The following is an 18,643-nucleotide window of genomic DNA, read 5'->3' on the forward strand; positions in this document are numbered from 1 at the left end:
GCCTACATATAACTTGTGCTGTTTGCTTGAAGATCTGTCAGTGCAGAGACCTGCCTGTCAAAATTAACTGCTCTACAAGCTCATCGCGGTTCACTGTTAATAACTTGATCTGTGCAGGCTATGATGACGTATTTTGATATTTCCTGTTGCCTTATATGGTGTGGAATGGGCGTGGATGTTCCATCAAACCAGGCGACACCAGGCGAATCGCTTGGGAAAAATGCGGAACGGGTACATCCGGCGATCCGCACAAATGAAGTGATTACACCAGTTTCCCTGAATAACACGGGACCTAATCTCATTTACACCTGTGCGTACATTTCCGTTGTGAATGAGGACCTATAACACTATACAATATAGTACATCCTGGTCATCATTCACAACGAAAATGTACGCACAGGTGTAAAGGAGATGCGTAATGATATCGTATTTATCCGTCCTCTCAAGCTACGATTAGGTCCTGTGTTATTCAGGGAAGCTGGTGTAATTGTGACCAAGGCCGAATCAGCCACACAGTATTATCGTTTATTACTTTATAAGACATTAATTATTTGAGGTGCACTATTGAAAGTGTGAAAGGTATCAATGTTGTACAACCCTATTGAGTGAATAAACCTGGGACTATGCCACCGTCTTATTAATTGAAGAGCAACGGAAACTCTTTTGTTATTCTTATTCTTAGCTTTAGTTTGTTCAAGGGCACACTAGGTTCACGTTTTATCAGGTAAGAGAGCAATAACCATAAATAGGCGGAGAGAGACTGACACTGAATCATGGATGAAAAAGATAACATAGGCCTATGTTTATTGTCCTATACAGCGGCGCTCTAAAATGGCCATAAAATACAATATAGCCTACTACTCTAAAATACTCCTAGAATCTAAACTAAACTACAAAAGAAACAATAACACTACAACCAATACTAAAATCGTTTAACTACAAAATGTGCAAAGTGCATTGGGTTAGTACTTTTCCTGAGCAGAGAGGGAGCCTCCAGTCCATCCAGCATCAATACGTTGAATCAGAACGTCTCTATTGTTTATGTATTGTTATTTCTGTCTGTATGATTCCAGAAGTGTCCACCACAGAGCAGAGTCTCCAACTCCCAGCCTTCTGTCTGTGAAGAGTGACTGGTCTAAAAATGATCCTCCTCTCTTCAGTAATGAACCTGGACCTCCTGATTCACAGTATGTCAACCCTCCTATAAATATATACAACACTATAACACTGTAACACTATACAATATACACTATAACATATTTTATAGTGACGGTGAGAAGGCGGGCAGCTGTGTTCTGCACTAGCTGTAAACGCCTGAGTGACGCCTGGTCGATGCCAATATACAAAGAGTTGCAATAAACTATTCTTGATGAAATTAAAGCATGGATGAAGAAGAGGGTTTTAACGACGGAGCTGATTTGTTTATTAAGTTTAAAATCTTTATCAAAAATAAAACCAAGAGGGGGGACAGTGGCACAGCCGGTAGTGTTGTCGCCTCACAGCTAGAAGGTCCTGGGTTAGATTCCCGCTGTGGGCGGTGGGGGCGTGTTCTGTCCTCTGCGTCATCAATGCCCATACCCGAGGCGGGGTTGGCGAAAGGGCGTTTCTGTGTGGAGTTTGTATGTTCTCCCCGTTTCCCCTAGGGTAGGTACCCTCACATGTTCTCCCTGTGTCCCCTAGGGTAGGTACCCTCACATGTTCTCCCCGTGTCCCCTAGGGTAGGTACGCTCACATGTTCTCCCTGTGTCCCCTAGAGTAGGTACCCTCACATGTTCTCCCCGTGTCCCCTAGGGTAGGTACCCTCACATGTTCTCCCCATGTCCCCTAGGGTAGGTACCCTTACATGTTCTCCCCGTGTCCCCTAGGGTAGGTATACCCTCACAAAAACATGCAGTAATCCTGGTCGGAATGTGTTAAGGAGATAACTGTTACAATTGTTTAATTCAAAAGATTCAGGATTCTAAAAATGCCTTCTCAATCCTGACCTAAGTTTTAAGTGTTTTAAGTGTGTTGTCTTTATCTCCTTGGGCAAATCATTCCATTGCACCGTTTGTACTACATGGAATACAAGCTACTGTTATGCTAATTTCTGTCTGTTATGTACTTAGTATTATTTCTAGTAGTATTATTCACTGTCTCTGTTGTTGTCTCCACCAGGCCGAAGGCATGTGGGGAGAGTATGTTTTGCACTCCGTCCGTCCGTCCGTGTGTGTCCGTGTGTGTGTGTGTCCGTGAACAGCTAATCTCGGCCACCGTTAACCCGGTCGATGCCATATTTTGCACACACACTCCCTGGATGCCAACCATGAACCTCTGCCCCAAACTTTCCAGAACGGCCTGTTATAGCGCCACCAGGAGGCCACTTTGTGAAAAACAAGTTTTTCGATGCCATATTTTGCACACACACTCCCTGGATGCCAACCATGAACCTCTGCCCCAAACTTTCCAGAACGGCCTGTTATAGCGCCACCAGGAGGCCGCTTTGTGCAAAACAAGTTTTTGCACAGTACACCTACAGATTTTGTCCAAACATCACGCAAATTGGTACACAGTCTCTCTAGAGCCATTCAACGAAACGGGTCTTTCAGATTTATCAGACTCCATCCTGATTGGTTAAGATTGGCTTCCAAAGTTCACAGGAGTGCTCAGTTTCAAACAAAATGCTGCAAATCATGAACACATCGCGTGATTTCCGTGAAATTGTGCACCCACATTCCCACTAGGCCGAGGACGAAATGCCACATGAACAATTTCAACTCAGCCTCAAGGTGGCGCTATAACTGGCCCAAAAGTGTTTTTACCTCTAACTGCACGGATCTGTGGATAACCTGGTGGAGACCTGTGCCCGGAAGGGCACTTTTTCTAGTTTATGTATTGTTATTTCTGTCTGTATGATTCCAGAAGTGTCTACCACAGAGCAGAGTCTCCAACTCCCAGCCTTCTGTCTGTGAAGAGTGACAAGTCTAAAAATGATCCTCCGCACTTCAGTAATGAACCTGGACCTCCTGATTCACAGTATGTCAACCCTCCTATAAATATATACAACAATATACACTATAACATATTTTATAGTGCCGGAGAGAAGGCGGGCAGCTGTGTTCTGCACTAGCTGTAAACGCCTGAGTGACGCCTGGTCGATGCCAATATACAAAGAGTTGCAATAATCTATTATTGATGAAATCAAAGCATGGATAACCATCTCCAGCTGTTTTTAGGGGAGGTAGGATTTGACCGTGGCGATGATTGGAAGAAGAGAGTTTTAACGACGGAGCTGATTTGTTTATTAAGTTTAAAATCTTTATCAAAAATAAAACCAAGAGGGGGGACAGTGGTACAGTCGGTAGTGTTGTCGCCTCACAGCTAGAAGGTCCTGGGTTCGATTCCCGCTGTGGGCGCTGGGGGCGTGTTCTCTCCTCTGCGTCATCAGAGCCCATACCCGAGGCGGGGTTGGCGAAAGGGCCTTTCTGTGTGGAGTTTGTATGTTCTCCCCGTTTCCCCTAGGGTAGATAACCCTCACATGTTCTCCCCGTGTCCCCTAGGGTAGGTACCCTCACATGTTCTCCCCATGTCCCCTAGGGTAGGTACCCTCACATGTTCTCCCTGTGTCCCCTAGGGTAGGTACCCTCACATGTTCTCCCTGTGTCCCCTAGGGTAGGTACCCTCACATGTTCTCCCCATGTCCCCTAGGATTGGTACCCTCACATGTTCTCCCCATGTCCCCTAGGGTAGGTACCCTCACATGTTCTCCCCGTGTCCCCTAGGGTAGGTACCCTCACATGTTCTCCCCGTGTCCCCTAGGATTGGTACCCTCACATGTTCTCCCCGTTTCCCCTAGGGTAGGTACCCTCACATGTTCCCCCCGTGTCCCCTAGGGCAGGTACCCTCACATGTTCTCCCCGTGTCCCCTAGGGTAGGTACCCTGTGTTCTCCCCGTGTCCCCTAGGGTAGGTACCCTCACATGTTCTCCCCGTGTCCCCTAGGGTAGGTACCCTCACATGTTCTCCCCGATTCCCCTAGGGTAGGTACCCTCACATGTTCTCCCCGTGTCCCCTAGGGTAGGTACCCTCACATGTTCTCCCCGTGTCCCCTAGGGTAGGTACCCTCACATGTTCTCCCCGTGTCCCCTAGGGTAGGTACCCTCACAAAAACATGCAGTAATCCTGGTCGGAATGTGTTAAGGAGATAACTGTTACAATTGCTCAATTCAACAGACCCATTCAGGATTCTAAAAACACCTTCTCAATCCTGACCTAAGTTTTAAGTGTTTAGAGAGGCACTTGTCTTTATCTCCTTGGGCAAATCATTCCATTGCACCGTTTGTACTACATGGAATACAAGCTACTGTTATGCTAATTACTGTCTGTTATTTACTTAGTATTATTTCTAGTAGTATTATTCACTGTCTCTGTTGTTTATGTATTGTTATTTCTGTCTGTATGATTCCAGAAGTGTCTACCACAGAGCAGAGTCTCCAACTCCCAGCCTTCTGTCTGTGAAGAGTGACTGGTCTAAAAATGATCCTCCTCTCTTCAGTAATGAACCTGGACCTCCTGATTCACAGTATGTTAACCCTCCTATAAATATATACAACACTATAACACTATAACACTGTAACACTATACAATATAACACTATACAATATACACTATAACATATTTTATAGTGACGGTGAGAAGGCGGGCAGCTGTGTTCTGCACTAGCTGTAAACGCCTGAGTGACGCCTGGTCGATGCCAATATACAAAGAGTTGCAATAATCTATTCTTGATGAAATCAAAGCATGGATAACCATCTCCAGCTGTTTTTAGGGGAGGTAGGATTTGACCGTGGCGATGATTGGAAGAAGATAGTTTTAACGACGGAGCTGATTTGTTTATTAAGTTTGAAATATATTTTTTTTTTAATATTTTTTTTATCCCACGATTTTGTAACCCATTTTCACCCCTGTGTCAATCATCTAATGTGATCCTGGGCTCTACACACCCTCCGCCAACCTGGGGAGAGCAACGGACTTAACTCATGCTTCCTTCATGCTTGAGTGTCCAAGTTGCTCCTTTACACCTGACAGGGGGGAGTTTCCCTGGTTGGACGTAGCGCGTGGAAGGAACACGTTATTCCAACCAGTTCCTTTCCCCTCCATCAGGCGCCCTGGCTGGCCAGGGGGAGGCAGTTTAGAGACCAGGATTACTGCATGTTTTTTGTGAGGGTATCTACCCTATAGGGGACACGGGGAGAACATGCAAACTCCACACAGAAAGGCCCTTTCGCCAACCCCGCCTTCGGGTATGGGCACTGATGACGCGGAGGAGGAACACGCCGCCAGCACCCACAGCGCCCCGAGCGGGAATCGAACCCAGGACCTTCTAGCTGTGAGGCAACAGCACTACCAACTGTGCCACCGTGCCCCCTAGTTTGAAATATTTATCAAAAATAAAACCAAGAGGGGGGACAGTGGCACAGTCGGTAGTGTTGTCGCCTCACAGCTAGAAGGTCCTGGGTTCGATTCCCGCTGTGGGCGCTGGGGGCGTGTTCTCTCCTCTGCGTCATCAGAGCCCATACCCGAGGCGGGGTTGGCGAAAGGGCCTTTCTGTGTGGAGTTTGTATGTTCTCCCCGTGTTACCTAGGGTAGGTACCCTCACATGTTCTCCCCATGTCCCCTAGGGTAGGTACCCTCACATGTTCTCCCCATGTCCCCTAGGGTAGGTACCCTCACATGTTATCCCCGTGTCCCCTAGGGTAGGTACCCTCACATGTTCTCCCAATGTCCCCTAGGGTAGGTACCCTCACATGTTCTCCCCGTGTCCCCTAGGGTTGGTACCCTCACATGTTCTCCCCGTGTCCCCTAGGGTAGGTACCCTCACATGTTCTCCCCGTGTCCCCTAGGGTAGGTACCATCACATGTTCTCCCCGTGTCCCCTAGGGTAGGTACCCTCACATGTTCTCCCCGTGTCCCCTAGGGTAGGTACCCTCACATGTTCTCCCCGTGTCCCCTAGGGTAGGTACCCTCACATGTTCTCCCCGATTCCCCTAGGGTAGGTACGCTCACATGTTCTCCCCGTGTCCCCTAGGGTAGGTACCCTCACATGTTCTCCCCGTGTCCCCTAGGGTAGGTACCCTCACATGTTCTCCCCGTGTCCCCTAGGGTAGGTGCCCTCACAAAAACATGCAGTAATCCTGGTCGGAATGTGTTAAGGAGATAACTGTTACAATTGCTCAATTCAACAGACCCATTCAGGATTCTAAAAACGCCTTCTCAATCCTGACCTAAGTTTTAAGTGTTTAGAGAGGCACTTGTCTTTATCTCCTTGGGCAAATCATTCCATTGCACCGTTTGTACTACATGGAATACAAGCTACTGTTATGCTAATTACTGTCTGTTATTTACTTAGTATTATTTCTAGTAGTATTATTCACTGTCTCTGTTGTTTATGTATTGTTATTTCTGTCTGTATGATTCCAGAAGTGTCCACCACAGAGCAGAGTCTCCAACTCCCAGCCTTCTGTCTGTGAAGAGTGACAAGTCTAAAGGAAAACCTCCTAACTTCAGTAACGAACCTGGACCTCCTGATTCACAGTATGTCAACCCTCCTATAAATATATACAACACTATAACACTGTAACACTATACAATATACACTATAACACTGTAACACTATAACACTATAACACTATACAATATATACTATAACACTATACAATATACAGTATAACATATTTTATAGTGCCGGTGAGAAGGCGGGCAGCTGTGTTCTGCACTAGCTGTAAACGCCTGAGTGACGCCTGGTCGATGCCAATATACAAAGAGTTGCAATAATCTATTCTTGATGAAATCAAAGCATGGATAACCATCTCCAGCTGTTTTTAGGGGAGGTAGGATTTGACCGTGGCGATGATTGGAAGAAGATAGTTTTAACGACGGAGCTGATTTGTTTATTAAGTTTGAAATATTTATCAAAAATAAAACCAAGAGGGGGGACAGTGGCACAGTCGGTAGTGTTGTCGCCTCACAGCTAGAAGGTCCTGGGTTCGATTCCCGCTGTGGGCGCTGGGGGCGTGTTCTCTCCTCTGCGTCATCAGAGCCCATACCCGAGGCGGGGTTGGCGAAAGGGCCTTTCTGTGTGGAGTTTGTATGTTCTCCCCGTGTTCCCTAGGGTAGGTACCCTCACATGTTCTCCCCATGTCCCCTAGGGTAGGTACCCTCACATGTTCTCCCCGTGTCCCCTAGGGTAGGTACCCTCACATGTTCTCCCCATGTCCCCTAGGGTAGGTACCCTCACATGTTCTCCCCGTGTCCCCTAGGGTTGGTACCCTCACATGTTCTCCCCGTGTCCCCTAGGGTAGGTACCCTCACATGTTCTCCCCGTGTCCCCTAGGGTAGGTACCATCACATGTTCTCCCCGTGTCCCCTAGGGTAGGTACCATCACATGTTCTCCCTGTGTCCCCTAGGGTAGGTACCCTCACATGTTCTCCCCGTGTCCCCTAGGGTAGGTACCCTCACATGTTCTCCCCGTGTCCCCTAGGGTAGGTACCCGCACATGTTCTCCCCGTGTCCCCTAGGGTAGGTAGCCGCACATGTTCTCCCCGATTCCCCTAGGGTAGGTACGCTCACATGTTCTCCCTGTGTCCCCTAGGGTAGGTACCCTCACATGTTCTCCCCGTGTCCCCTAGGGTAGGTACCCTCACATGTTCTCCCCGTTTCCCCTAGGGTAGGTACCCTCACATGTTCTCCCCGTGTCCCCTAGGGTAGGTACCCTCACATGTTCTCCCCGTGTCCCCTAGGGAAGGTACCCTCACATGTTCTCCCCGTGTCCCTAGGGTAGGTACCCTCACATGTTCTCCCCGTGTCCCCTAGTGTAGGTACCCTCACATGTTCTCCCCGTGTCCCCTAGAGTAGGTACCCTCACAAAAACATGCAGTAATCCTGGTCGGAATGTGTTAAGGAGATAACTGTTACAATTGCTCAATTCAACAGACACCTTTTAACCCATTCTAAAAACACCTTCTCAATCCTGACCTAAGTTTTAAGTGTTTAGAGAGGCACTTGTCTTTATCTCCTTGGGCAAATCATTCCATTCCACAGTTTGTACTACATGGAATACAAGCTACTGTTATGCTAATTACTGTCTGTTATTTACTTAGTATTATTTCCAGTAGTATTATTCACTGTCTCTGTTGTTTATGTATTGTTATTTCTGTCTGTATGATTCCAGAAGTGTATACCACAGAGCAGAGTCTCCAACTCCCAGCCTTCTGTCTGTGAAGAGTGACAAGTCTAAAGGAAAACCTCCTAACTTCAGTAACGAACCTGGACCTCCTGATTCACAGTATGTCAACCCTCCTATAAATATATACAACACTATAACACTATAACACTATACAATATACACTATAACATATTTTATAGTGCCGGTGAGAAGGCGGGCAGCTGTGTTCTGCACTAGCTGTAAACGCCTGAGTGACGCCTGGTCGATGCCAATATACAAAGAGTTGCAATAATCTATTCTTGATGAAATCAAAGCATGGATAACCATCTCCAGCTGTTTTTAGGGGAGGTAGGATTTGACCGTGGCGATGATTGGAAGAAGATAGTTTTAACGACGGAGCTGATTTGTTTATTAAGTTTGAAATATTTATCAAAAATAAAACCAAGAGGGGGGACAGTGGCACAGTCGGTAGTGTTTTCGCCTCACAGCTAGAAGGTCCTGGGTTCGATTCCCGCTGTGGGCGCTGGGGGCGTTTTCTCTCCTCTGTGTCATCAGTGCCCATACCCGAGGCGGGGTTGGCGAAAGGGCCTTTCTGTGTGGAGTTTGTATGTTCTCCCCGTTTCCCCTAGGGTAGGTACGCTCACATGTTCTCCCCGTGTCCCCTAGGGTAGGTACCCTCACATGTTCTCCCAGTGTCCCTAGGGTAGGTACCCTCACATGTTCTCCCCGTTTCCCCAAGGATAGGTACCCTCACATGTTCTCCCCGTGTCCCCTAGGGTAGGTACCCTCACATGTTCTCCCCGTGTCCCCTAGGGTAGGTACCCTCACATGTTCTCCCCGTGTCCCCTAGGGTAGGTACCCTCACATGTTCTCCCCGTGTCCCCTAGGGTAGGTACCCTCACATGTTCTCCCCGTGTCCCCTAGGGTAGGTACCCTCACATGTTCTCCCCGTGTCCCCTAGAGTAGGTACCCTCACAAAAACATGCAGTAATCCTGGTCGGAATGTGTTAAGGAGATAACTGTTACAATTGCTCAATTCAACAGACACCTTTTAACCCATTCTAAAAACACCTTCTCAATCCTGACCTAAGTTTTAAGTGTTTAGAGAGGCACTTGTCTTTATCTCCTTGGGCAAATCATTCCATTGCACAGTTTGTACTACATGGAATACAAGCTACTGTTATGCTAATTACTGTCTGTTATTTACTTAGTATTATTTCTAGTAGTATTATTCACTGTCTCTGTTGTTTATGTATTGTTATTTCTGTCTGTATGATTCCAGAAGTGTCTACCACAGAGCAGAGTCTCCAACTCCCAGCCTTCTGTCTGTGAAGAGTGACAAGTCTAAAGGAAAACCTCCTAACTTCAGTAACGAACCTGGACCTCCTGATTCACAGTATGTCAACCCTCCTATAAATATATACAACACTATAACACTGTAACACTATACAATATACACTATAACACTATACAATATACACTATAAAATATTTTATAGTGCCGGTGAGAAGGCGGGCAGCTGTGTTCTGCACTAGCTGCAGTAAACGCCTGAGTGACGCCTGGTCGATGCCAATATACAAAGAGTTGCAATAATCTATTCTTGATGAAATCAAAGCATGGATAACCATCTCCAGCTGTTTTTAGGGGGAGGTAGGATTTGACCGTGGCGATGATTGGAAGAAGATAGTTTTAACGACGGAGCTGATTTGTTTATTAAGTTTGAAATATTTATCAAAAATAAAACCAAGAGGGGGGACAGTGGCACAGTGGGTAGTGTTTTCGCCTCACAGCTAGAAGGTCCTGGGTTCGATTCCCGCTGTGGGCGCTGGGGGCGTGTTCTCTCCTCTGCGTCATCAGAGCCCATACCCGAGGCGGGGTTGGCGAAAGGGCCTTTCTGTGTGGAGTTTGTATGTTCTCCCCGTGTCCCCTAGGGTAGGTACCCTCACATGTTCCCCCCGTGTCCCCTAGGGTAGGTACCCTCACATGTTCTCCCCGTGTGTCCTAGGGTAGGTACCCTCACATGTTCTCCCCGTTTCCCCTAGGGTAGATACCCTCACATGTTCTCCCCGTGTCCCCTAGGGTAGGTACCCTCACATGTTCTCCCCGTGTGTCCTAGGGTAGGTACCCTCACATGTTCTCCCCGTGTGTCCTAGGGTAGGTGCCCTCACAAAAACATGCAGTAATCCTGGTCGGAATGTGTTAAGGAGATAACTGTTACAATTGCTCAATTCAACAGACCCATTCAGGATTCCAAAAACGCCTTCTCAATCCTGACCTAAGTTTTAAGTGTTTAGAGAGGCACTTGTCTTTATCTCCTTGGGCAAATCATTCGATTGCACCGTTTGTACTACATGGAATACAAGCTACTGTTATGCTAATTACTGTCTGTTATTTACTTAGTATTATTTCTAGTAGTATTATTCACTGTCTCTGTTGTTTATGTATTGTTATTTCTGTCTGTATGATTCCAGAAGTGTCCACCACAGAGCAGAGTCTCCAACTCCCAGCCTTCTGTCTGTGAAGAGTGACAAGTCTAAAAATGATCCTCCGCACTTCAGTAATGAACCTGGACCTCCTGATTCACAGTATGTCAACCCTCCTATAAATATATACAACACTATAACACTGTAACACTATACAATATAACACTATAACATATTTTATAGTGCCGGTGAGAAGGCGGGCAGCTGTGTTCTGCACTAGCTGTAAACGCCTGAGTGGCGCCTGGTCGATGCCAATATACAAAGAGTTGCAATAATCTATTCTTGATGAAATCAAAGCATGGATAACCATCTCCAGCTGTTTTTAGGGGGATGTAGGATTTGACCGTGGCCATGATTGGAAGAAGAGAGTTTTAACGACTGAGCTGATTGTTTATTAAGTTTAAAATCTTTATCAAAAATAAAACCAAGAGGGGGGACAGTGGCACAGTCGGTAGTGTTTTCGCCTCACAGCTAGAAGATCCTGGGTTCGATTCCCACTGTGGGCGCTGGGGGCGTGTTCTCTCCTCTGCGTCATCAATGCCCATACCCGAGGCGGGGTTGGCGAAAGGGCCTTTTCTGTGTGGAGTTTGTATGTTCTCCCCGTGTCCCCTAGGGTAGGTACCCTCACATGTTCTCCCCGTGTCCCCTAGGGTAGGTACCCTCACATGTTCTCCCCGTGTCCCCTAGGGTATAGTACCCTCACATGTTCTCCCCGTGTCCCCTAGGGTATAGTACCCTCACATGTTCTCCCCGTGTCCCCTAGGGTAGGTACCCTCACATGTTCTCCCCGTGTCCCCTAGGGTAGGTACCCTCACATGTTCTCTCCGTGTCCCCTAGAGTAGGTACCCTCACAAAAACATGCAGTAATCCTGGTCGGAATGTGTTAAGGAGATAACTGTTACAATTGCTCAATTCAACAGACACCTTTAACCCATTCTAAAAAAGCCTTCTCAATCCTGACCTAAGTTTTAAGTGTTTAGAGAGGCACTTGTCTTTATCTCCTTGGGCAAATCATTCCATTGCACAGTTTGTACTACATGGAATACAAGCTACTGTTATGCTAATTACTGTCTGTTATTTACTTAGTATTATTTATAGTAGTATTATTCACTGTCTCTGTTGTTTATGTATTGTTATTTCTGTCTGTATGATTCCAGAAGTGTCTACCACAGAGCAGAGTCTCCAACTCCCAGCCTTCTGTCTGTGAAGAGTGACATGTCTAAAAATGATCCTCCTCTCTTCAGTAACGAACCTGGACCTCCTGAGTCACAGTATGTCAACCCTCCTATAAATATATACAACACTATAACACTGTAACACTATACAATATACACTATAACACTATACAATATACACTATAAAATATTTTATAGTGCCGGTGAGAAGGCGGGCAGCTGTGTTCTGCACTAGCTGCAGTAAACGCCTGAGTGACGCCTGGTCGATGCCAATATACAAAGAGTTGCAATAATCTATTCTTGATGAAATCAAAGCATGGATAACCATCTCCAGCTGTTTTTAGGGGGAGGTAGGATTTGACCGTGGCGATGATTGGAAGAAGATAGTTTTAACGACGGAGCTGATTTGTTTATTAAGTTTAAAATCTTTATCAAAAATAAAACCAAGAGGGGGGACAGTGGCACAGTCGGTAGTGTTTTCGCCTCACAGCTAGAAGGCCCTGGGTTCGATTCCCGCTGTGGGCGCCGCTGGGGGCATTTTCTCTCCTCTGCGTCATCAGAGCCCATACCCGAGGCGGGGTTGGCGAAAGGGCCTTTCTGTGTGGAGTTTGTATGTTCTCCCCGTGTCCCCTAGGGTTGGTACCCTCACATGTTCTCCCCGATTCCCCTAGGGTAGGTACGCTCACATGTTCTCCCCGTGTCCCCTAGGGTAGGTACCCTCACATGTTCTCCCCGTGTCCCCTAGGGTAGGTACCCTCACATGTTCTCCCCGTGTCCCCTAGGGTAGGTACCCGCACATGTTCTCCCCGTGTCCCCTAGGGTAGGTACCCTCACATGTTCTCCCCGATTCCCCTAGGGTAGGTACCCTCACATGTTCTCCCCGTGTCCCCTAGGGTAGGTACCCTCACATGTTCTCCCCGTGTCCCCTAGGGTAGGTACCCTCACATGTTCTCCCCGTGTCCCCTAGGGTAGGTACCCACACATGTTCTCCCCGTGTCCCCTAGGGTAGGTACCCTCACATGTTCTCCCCGATTCCCCTAGGGTAGGTACCCTCACATGTTCTCCCCGTGTCCCCTAGGGTAGGTACCCTCACATGTTCTCCCCGTGTCCCCTAGGGTAGGTACCCTCACATGTTCTCCCCGTGTCCCCTAGGGTAGGTGCCCTCACAAAAACATGCAGTAATCCTGGTCGGAATGTGTTAAGGAGATAACTGTTACAATTGCTCAATTCAACAGACCCATTCAGGATTCTAAAAACGCCTTCTCAATCCTGACCTAAGTTTTAAGTGTTTAGAGAGGCACTTGTCTTTATCTCCTTGGGCAAATCATTCCATTGCACCGTTTGTACTACATGGAATACAAGCTAATGTTATGCTAATTACTGTCTGTTATTTACTTAGTATTATTTCTAGTAGTATTATTCACTGTCTCTGTTGTTTATGTATTGTTATTTCTGTCTGTATGATTCCAGAAGTGTCTACCACAGAGCAGAGTCTCCAACTCCCAGCCTTCTGTCTGTGAAGAGTGACAAGTCTAAAGGAAAACCTCCTAACTTCAGTAACGAACCTGGACCTCCTGATTCACAGTATGTCAACCCTCCTATAAATATATACAACACTATAACACTGTAACACTATACAATATACACTATAACACTATACAATATACACTATAAAATATTTTATAGTGCCGGTGAGAAGGCGGGCAGCTGTGTTCTGCACTAGCTGCAGTAAACGCCTGAGTGGCGCCTGGTCGATGCCAATATACAAAGAGTTGCAATAATCTATTCTTGATGAAATCAAAGCATGGATAACCATCTCCAGCTGTTTTTAGGGGGAGGTAGGATTTGACCGTGGCGATGATTGGAAGAAGATAGTTTTAACGACGGAGCTGATTTGTTTATTAAGTTTAAAATATTTATCAAAAATAAAACCAAGAGGGGGGACAGTGGCACAGTCGGTAGTGTTTTCGCCTCACAGCTAGAAGGTCCTGGGTTCGATTCCCGCTGTGGGCGCTGGGGGCGTGTTCTCTCCTCTGCGTCATCAGAGCCCATACCCGAGGCGGGGTTGGCGAAAGGGCCTTTCTGTGTGGAGTTTGTATGTTCTCCCCGTGTCCCCTAGGGTAGGTACCCTCACATGTTCTCCCCATGTCCCCTAGGGTAGGTACCCTCACATGTTCTCCCCGTGTCCCCTAGGGTAGGTACCCTCACATGTTCCCCCCGTGTCCCCTAGGGTAGGTACCCTCACATGTTATCCCCGTGTCCCCTAGGGTAGGTACCCTCACATGTTCTCCCCATGTCCCCTAGGGTAGGTACCCTCACATGTTCCTCCCGTGTCCCCTAGGGTAGGTACCCTCACATGTTCCCCCCCGTGTCCCCTAGGGTAGGTACCCTCACATGTTATCCCCGTGTCCCCTAGGGTTGGTACCCTCACATGTTATCCCCGTGTCCCCTAGGGTAGGTACCTTCATATGTTCTCCCCGTGTCCCCTAGGGTAGGTACCCTCACATGTTCTCCCCGTGTCCCCTAGGGTAGGTACCCTCACATGTTCTCCCCTGTCCCCTAGGGTAGGTACCCTCACATGTTCTCCCCGTGTCCCCTAGGGTAGGTACCCTCACATGTTCTCCCCGTGTGTCCTAGGGTAGGTACCCTCACATGTTCTCCCCGTGTGTCCTAGGGTAGGTACCCTCACATGTTCTCCCCGTGTGTCCTAGGGTAGGTACCCTCACAAAAACATGCAGTAATCCTGGTCGGAATGTGTTAAGGAGATAACTGTTACAATTGCTCAATTCAACAGACCCATTCAGGATTCCAAAAACGCCTTCTCATTCCTGACCTAAGTTTTAAGTGTTTAGAGAGGCACTTGTCTTTATCTCCTTGGGCAAATCATTCCATTGCACCGTTTGTACTACATGGAATACAAGCTACTGTTATGCTAATTACTGTCTGTTATTTACTTAGTATTATTTCTAGTAGTATTATTCACTGTCTCTGTTGTTTATGTATTGTTATTTCTGTCTGTATGATTCCAGAAGTGTCCACCACAGAGCAGAGTCTCCAACTCCCAGCCTTCTGTCTGTGAAGAGTGACAAGTCTAAAAATGATCCTCCGCACTTCAGTAATGAACCTGGACCTCCTGATTCACAGTATGTCAACCCTCCTATAAATATATACAACACTATAACACTGTAACACTATACAATATACACCATAACACTATACAATATACACTATAACATATTTTATAGTGCCGGTGAGAAGGCGGGCAGCTGTGTTCTGCACTAGCTGTAAACGCCTGAGTGACGCCTGGTCGATGCCAATATACAAAGAGTTGCAATAATCTATTCTTGATTAAATCAAAGCATGGATAACCATCTCCAGCTGTTTTTAGGGGTAGGTAGGATTTGACCGTGGCGATGATTGGAAGAAGAGAGTTTTAACGACGGAGCTGATTTGTTTATTAAGTTCTATTTCGTCCCTGCTGACCGCCAGAGGCGGTGCTTTAAGCACTGAATACGTCCCTTCGCGCATGCGCAGTCGAGTATTTTATACCAACAATGTCGGTTGACCCCGTGATGACCCGGAGTCGTCTATAACTTCCGGCAGTCATCCGGGGCTCAGTCCCTAATTTCTTCTCGGTTGCGCAAGTTGTACACAGTACAGAGTTCTACAGCAGAATTAAACTGCACGATAACAGAACTATTGCTATTACTAAGTCGCCGGTAGTCCCGCGACCATTGTTGGTCGGAGTTGTGACGCGTGCGTTCGCCCTCCAGGGACTGCGACTTAATACTACTACTATTGTATCGTTTTCGAGTGGAGCTGGGCTTCACATCGTCTTCTTTTCCCCGTGGGAACAAGGTAAGCAGACAACCCCTGTTCGCATAGGCTGCGTGCGCGCTGCTTCCCTGCAACACACACGGTTGCGTGCTACAAACGGCGACCTGAGCGTCCCGTTTAGCACCCGTCAAAGTTGAACGGATAGCTCGTTCTCTTTGACAGCTTACGCTGTCTTGTTTTCCCACGAAGGCTGCGCCGCAGTGCTGGTGACGGCAAGCGTTAGCGCTACCCGCTCCCAGCACGTGAGTCGACGCTATTATTATTTGTTTACTACTTATACTTATACTACTTATACTTATACTACTTATAAGTGTACTTATTTACTGCTATATTACTCTGCCTCTCTGAATGAGTCTTTGCTGGCACTGGCCAGCTATATAGCACCGCCGCGAGGTTACGTCAGTAACCCCGGTTATATGAATTGGCTTGACTGACCTAGTCACTTGTTCTAGTGTACTTTAATTTCGGCACAGAGCCATTGCCACTTTATAGGTTGTTTTTTCTTAAATTATATATATATAACTATATCATTATATATATATCATATATACTGGTTTCTGCTAGAGCACCCCTTACCTGGCATAGGCGGCGTGCGCGCCCCCTTCCTCCGGCTAAGCGGCCTTTAGCAGCTGCAGTAGCCTCTACTGGCACAGGCAGCGTCCGCGCTCCCTCCCTCCAGCTTACGGCTCCACCCCTAGAGACCACTAGCGTCCGCGCTCTGGGCTACATCTGCGGGTTTCCGATGGACGAACCCCGCCACCACCTGTGCACCTCCTGCCAGGCTCCTCTGCGGCCAGAGGATGGGCATGACCTCTGCCCTGGGTGCCTTGGCCCCCAACATTTGAGGGAGGCACTCGGTGACAATCCATGCATGAACTGCACCATCATGCCCCGGGAGGTGAGGACAGCCAGGTTGGCACAGGTGGAGAAGGTTGAGGGTGAGCTTCCCCCATTGGGCAGGCTAACTCAACGCCAGACCAGGGCTTCCAAGCGGCGATCCACCGCACTTACTACCTCGACCCCCGCTTCCAGGAGAAGGGCGGGGCCTGACCATAGCCTGTCATCCAAGGTCGACCAGCTGTCTGCCGACCTGGCCCTAATGAGGGCAATGTTCATGGCCCGCCAGCCCGAGATCCAGCCGGAGGGAGTGGAACCACCTACTCCTCCGATGCCACACCCGATCCCTGAGGGTCAGGATCCTGACACACTGTCCCTGGCGGCCTCAGCCACCCACTTCCATGATTATGATGGTGAGGAGGATGGGGCAGAGGGGGCTTCCGAGGTCTCGGAGCAGGACTCATATACATCAGCCCAGACCTGTCTGACGGAGACGGGGGGCGGCTCCATGAGGGCCGCCCTGTACATGGCTCTTGAACATCAAGGCCTGGCTGGACCGCAGCAGGCGGAGCCAGCCCCGTCAAGCCGGTTCTTCAAGAACAAGCCAGCCCCCTCGAGCTTTGCCGTTCCTCATTCTGAGGATTTTCTTAAAGAGCTTCATACTTGCTGGAGAGACTCGAAGGCTTGCACTCGTCTCTCCGCCGATGGCCGTACTCTCGCGGCCATGGACAACCCGGAAGGAGTCGGCCTGCTTCGCATGCCGGCTGTGGAGCCCTGCATTGCTTCCTTAGTCGTCGACCCCGACGAGGCGCTACGGCAGGACACCAGGTGCCCCCGACCCCAGTGCAGGACCACCGACGACCTCCTCATAAGGGCTTATGACGCAGGAGCCCGTGCCGGGAGGATCTCTAACTCCCTGTCACACCTCATGCTGGCCCTCTCTGCATCTCTGCAGGCGGACAACGCGAACGCAGGGCCCGCAGACGCCAACACTCTCTGTGACGCATCACTGGAGGCATTCGGCCTCATGTCACGAGAACTTGGACGGATGATGTCCACTCTTGTTCAGGCGCGGCGCCAAGTCTGGCTCTCACAGGCCAACCTGACTGAGAAAACCAGGGCAACCCTGCGCGGACTCCCAGTGGTGCCGGGTGCGATATTCGGCCCAGCTGCGCGGGAAGCGCTGGACCGCACAATCCGGGCCAGGGAGGACAAAGAGCAGCTGTCAAGCCTGAGGCGACAGCGCATGCCTCCCCCAGAGGGGCCTCCTAACAGGAGCAGAGGCCCCTCGGCCGCCACCCGAGCTCGCCAACCACAGGCCCCCACTTGGGGCCAGCGCACTTCCCAGCGTACTGAACAGAGGCGGGGCCAGAACCCTGGCCGGTCCTCTACTAGGCAGTTTCGAGCCCCGGACTCTGGCGGACCCCCCCCCAGAGCCCCTAGGGGCCGGGGGAGCAGACGCTGAGACCACGGGGCCGGCCGTCGGATACTTTACACCTCGGCAGCTCAGGTACTGGGCTGCTCATGCTTCGGACACGTGGGTGGTTGCCACCTTAACCCACGGGTACAAGCTCCAGTTCGGACGCCGGCCCCCCACAGCCGGCCGGGTCAGAATGACCACCATAGCCGACCCGGCAAAGGCCCTTGCCCTAGACCAGGAGCTGTCCACCCTCCTGGCCAAGGGCGCCATCGAAGCAGTAGACCCTCGGGAACACCCCAGGGGGTTCTACTCAACATACTTTCTGGTACCAAAGAAGACAGGCGGTTTCCGTCCTGTCTTAGACCTGAGGATTCTGAACAGATTCATGAAGGTCATTCCGTTCCACATGTTGACCTCAAGAGACGTCCTGCAATCCATCACCCACAGGGAATGGTTCACATCAGTGGACCTAAAGGACGCATACTTTCATGTCCCCATTGCTCAGCAACACCGCCAGTTCCTGCGGTTTGCTTATCGAGGCCGCCACTGGCAGTTCAGAGTTCTGCCGTTCGGACTCTCCCTCTCTCCGAGAGTATTTACAAGGTGTGTGGCAGCGGCGCTGGCGCCTCTCCAGTCGCAGGGCGTCAAGATCCTTCCATATCTGGACGACTGGCTGATCTGCGCGCCA

General features: G+C 48.9%; 1 protein-coding gene across 1 annotated transcript in view; it reads left to right on the forward strand.

Annotated features, from left to right (window-relative positions):
• Window positions 1-1,382: 1,382 nt before the first annotated feature.
• The window catches only part of LOC310859189 (NACHT, LRR and PYD domains-containing protein 3-like), a gene marked incomplete at its 5' end in the record, with an annotated part of 125,411 nt that continues 108,150 nt past the window's right edge, over window positions 1,383-18,643 (forward strand). The window contains 7 exons of the mRNA XM_083765590.1: window positions 1,383-1,420; window positions 4,447-4,560; window positions 6,459-6,572; window positions 8,210-8,323; window positions 9,486-9,599; window positions 11,844-11,957; window positions 13,332-13,445. Of these exons, the coding sequence (XP_083621716.1) occupies window positions 1,383-1,420; window positions 4,447-4,560; window positions 6,459-6,572; window positions 8,210-8,323; window positions 9,486-9,599; window positions 11,844-11,957; window positions 13,332-13,445 (722 nt within the window). The remainder of the gene's footprint in view (window positions 1,421-4,446; window positions 4,561-6,458; window positions 6,573-8,209; window positions 8,324-9,485; window positions 9,600-11,843; window positions 11,958-13,331; window positions 13,446-18,643) is intronic.

Source organism: Protomyctophum parallelum, assembly GCF_964188405.1.
Source record: "Protomyctophum parallelum genome assembly, chromosome: 5".
In the NCBI taxonomy this organism is placed as follows: Eukaryota; Metazoa; Chordata; class Actinopteri; order Myctophiformes; family Myctophidae; genus Protomyctophum; species Protomyctophum parallelum.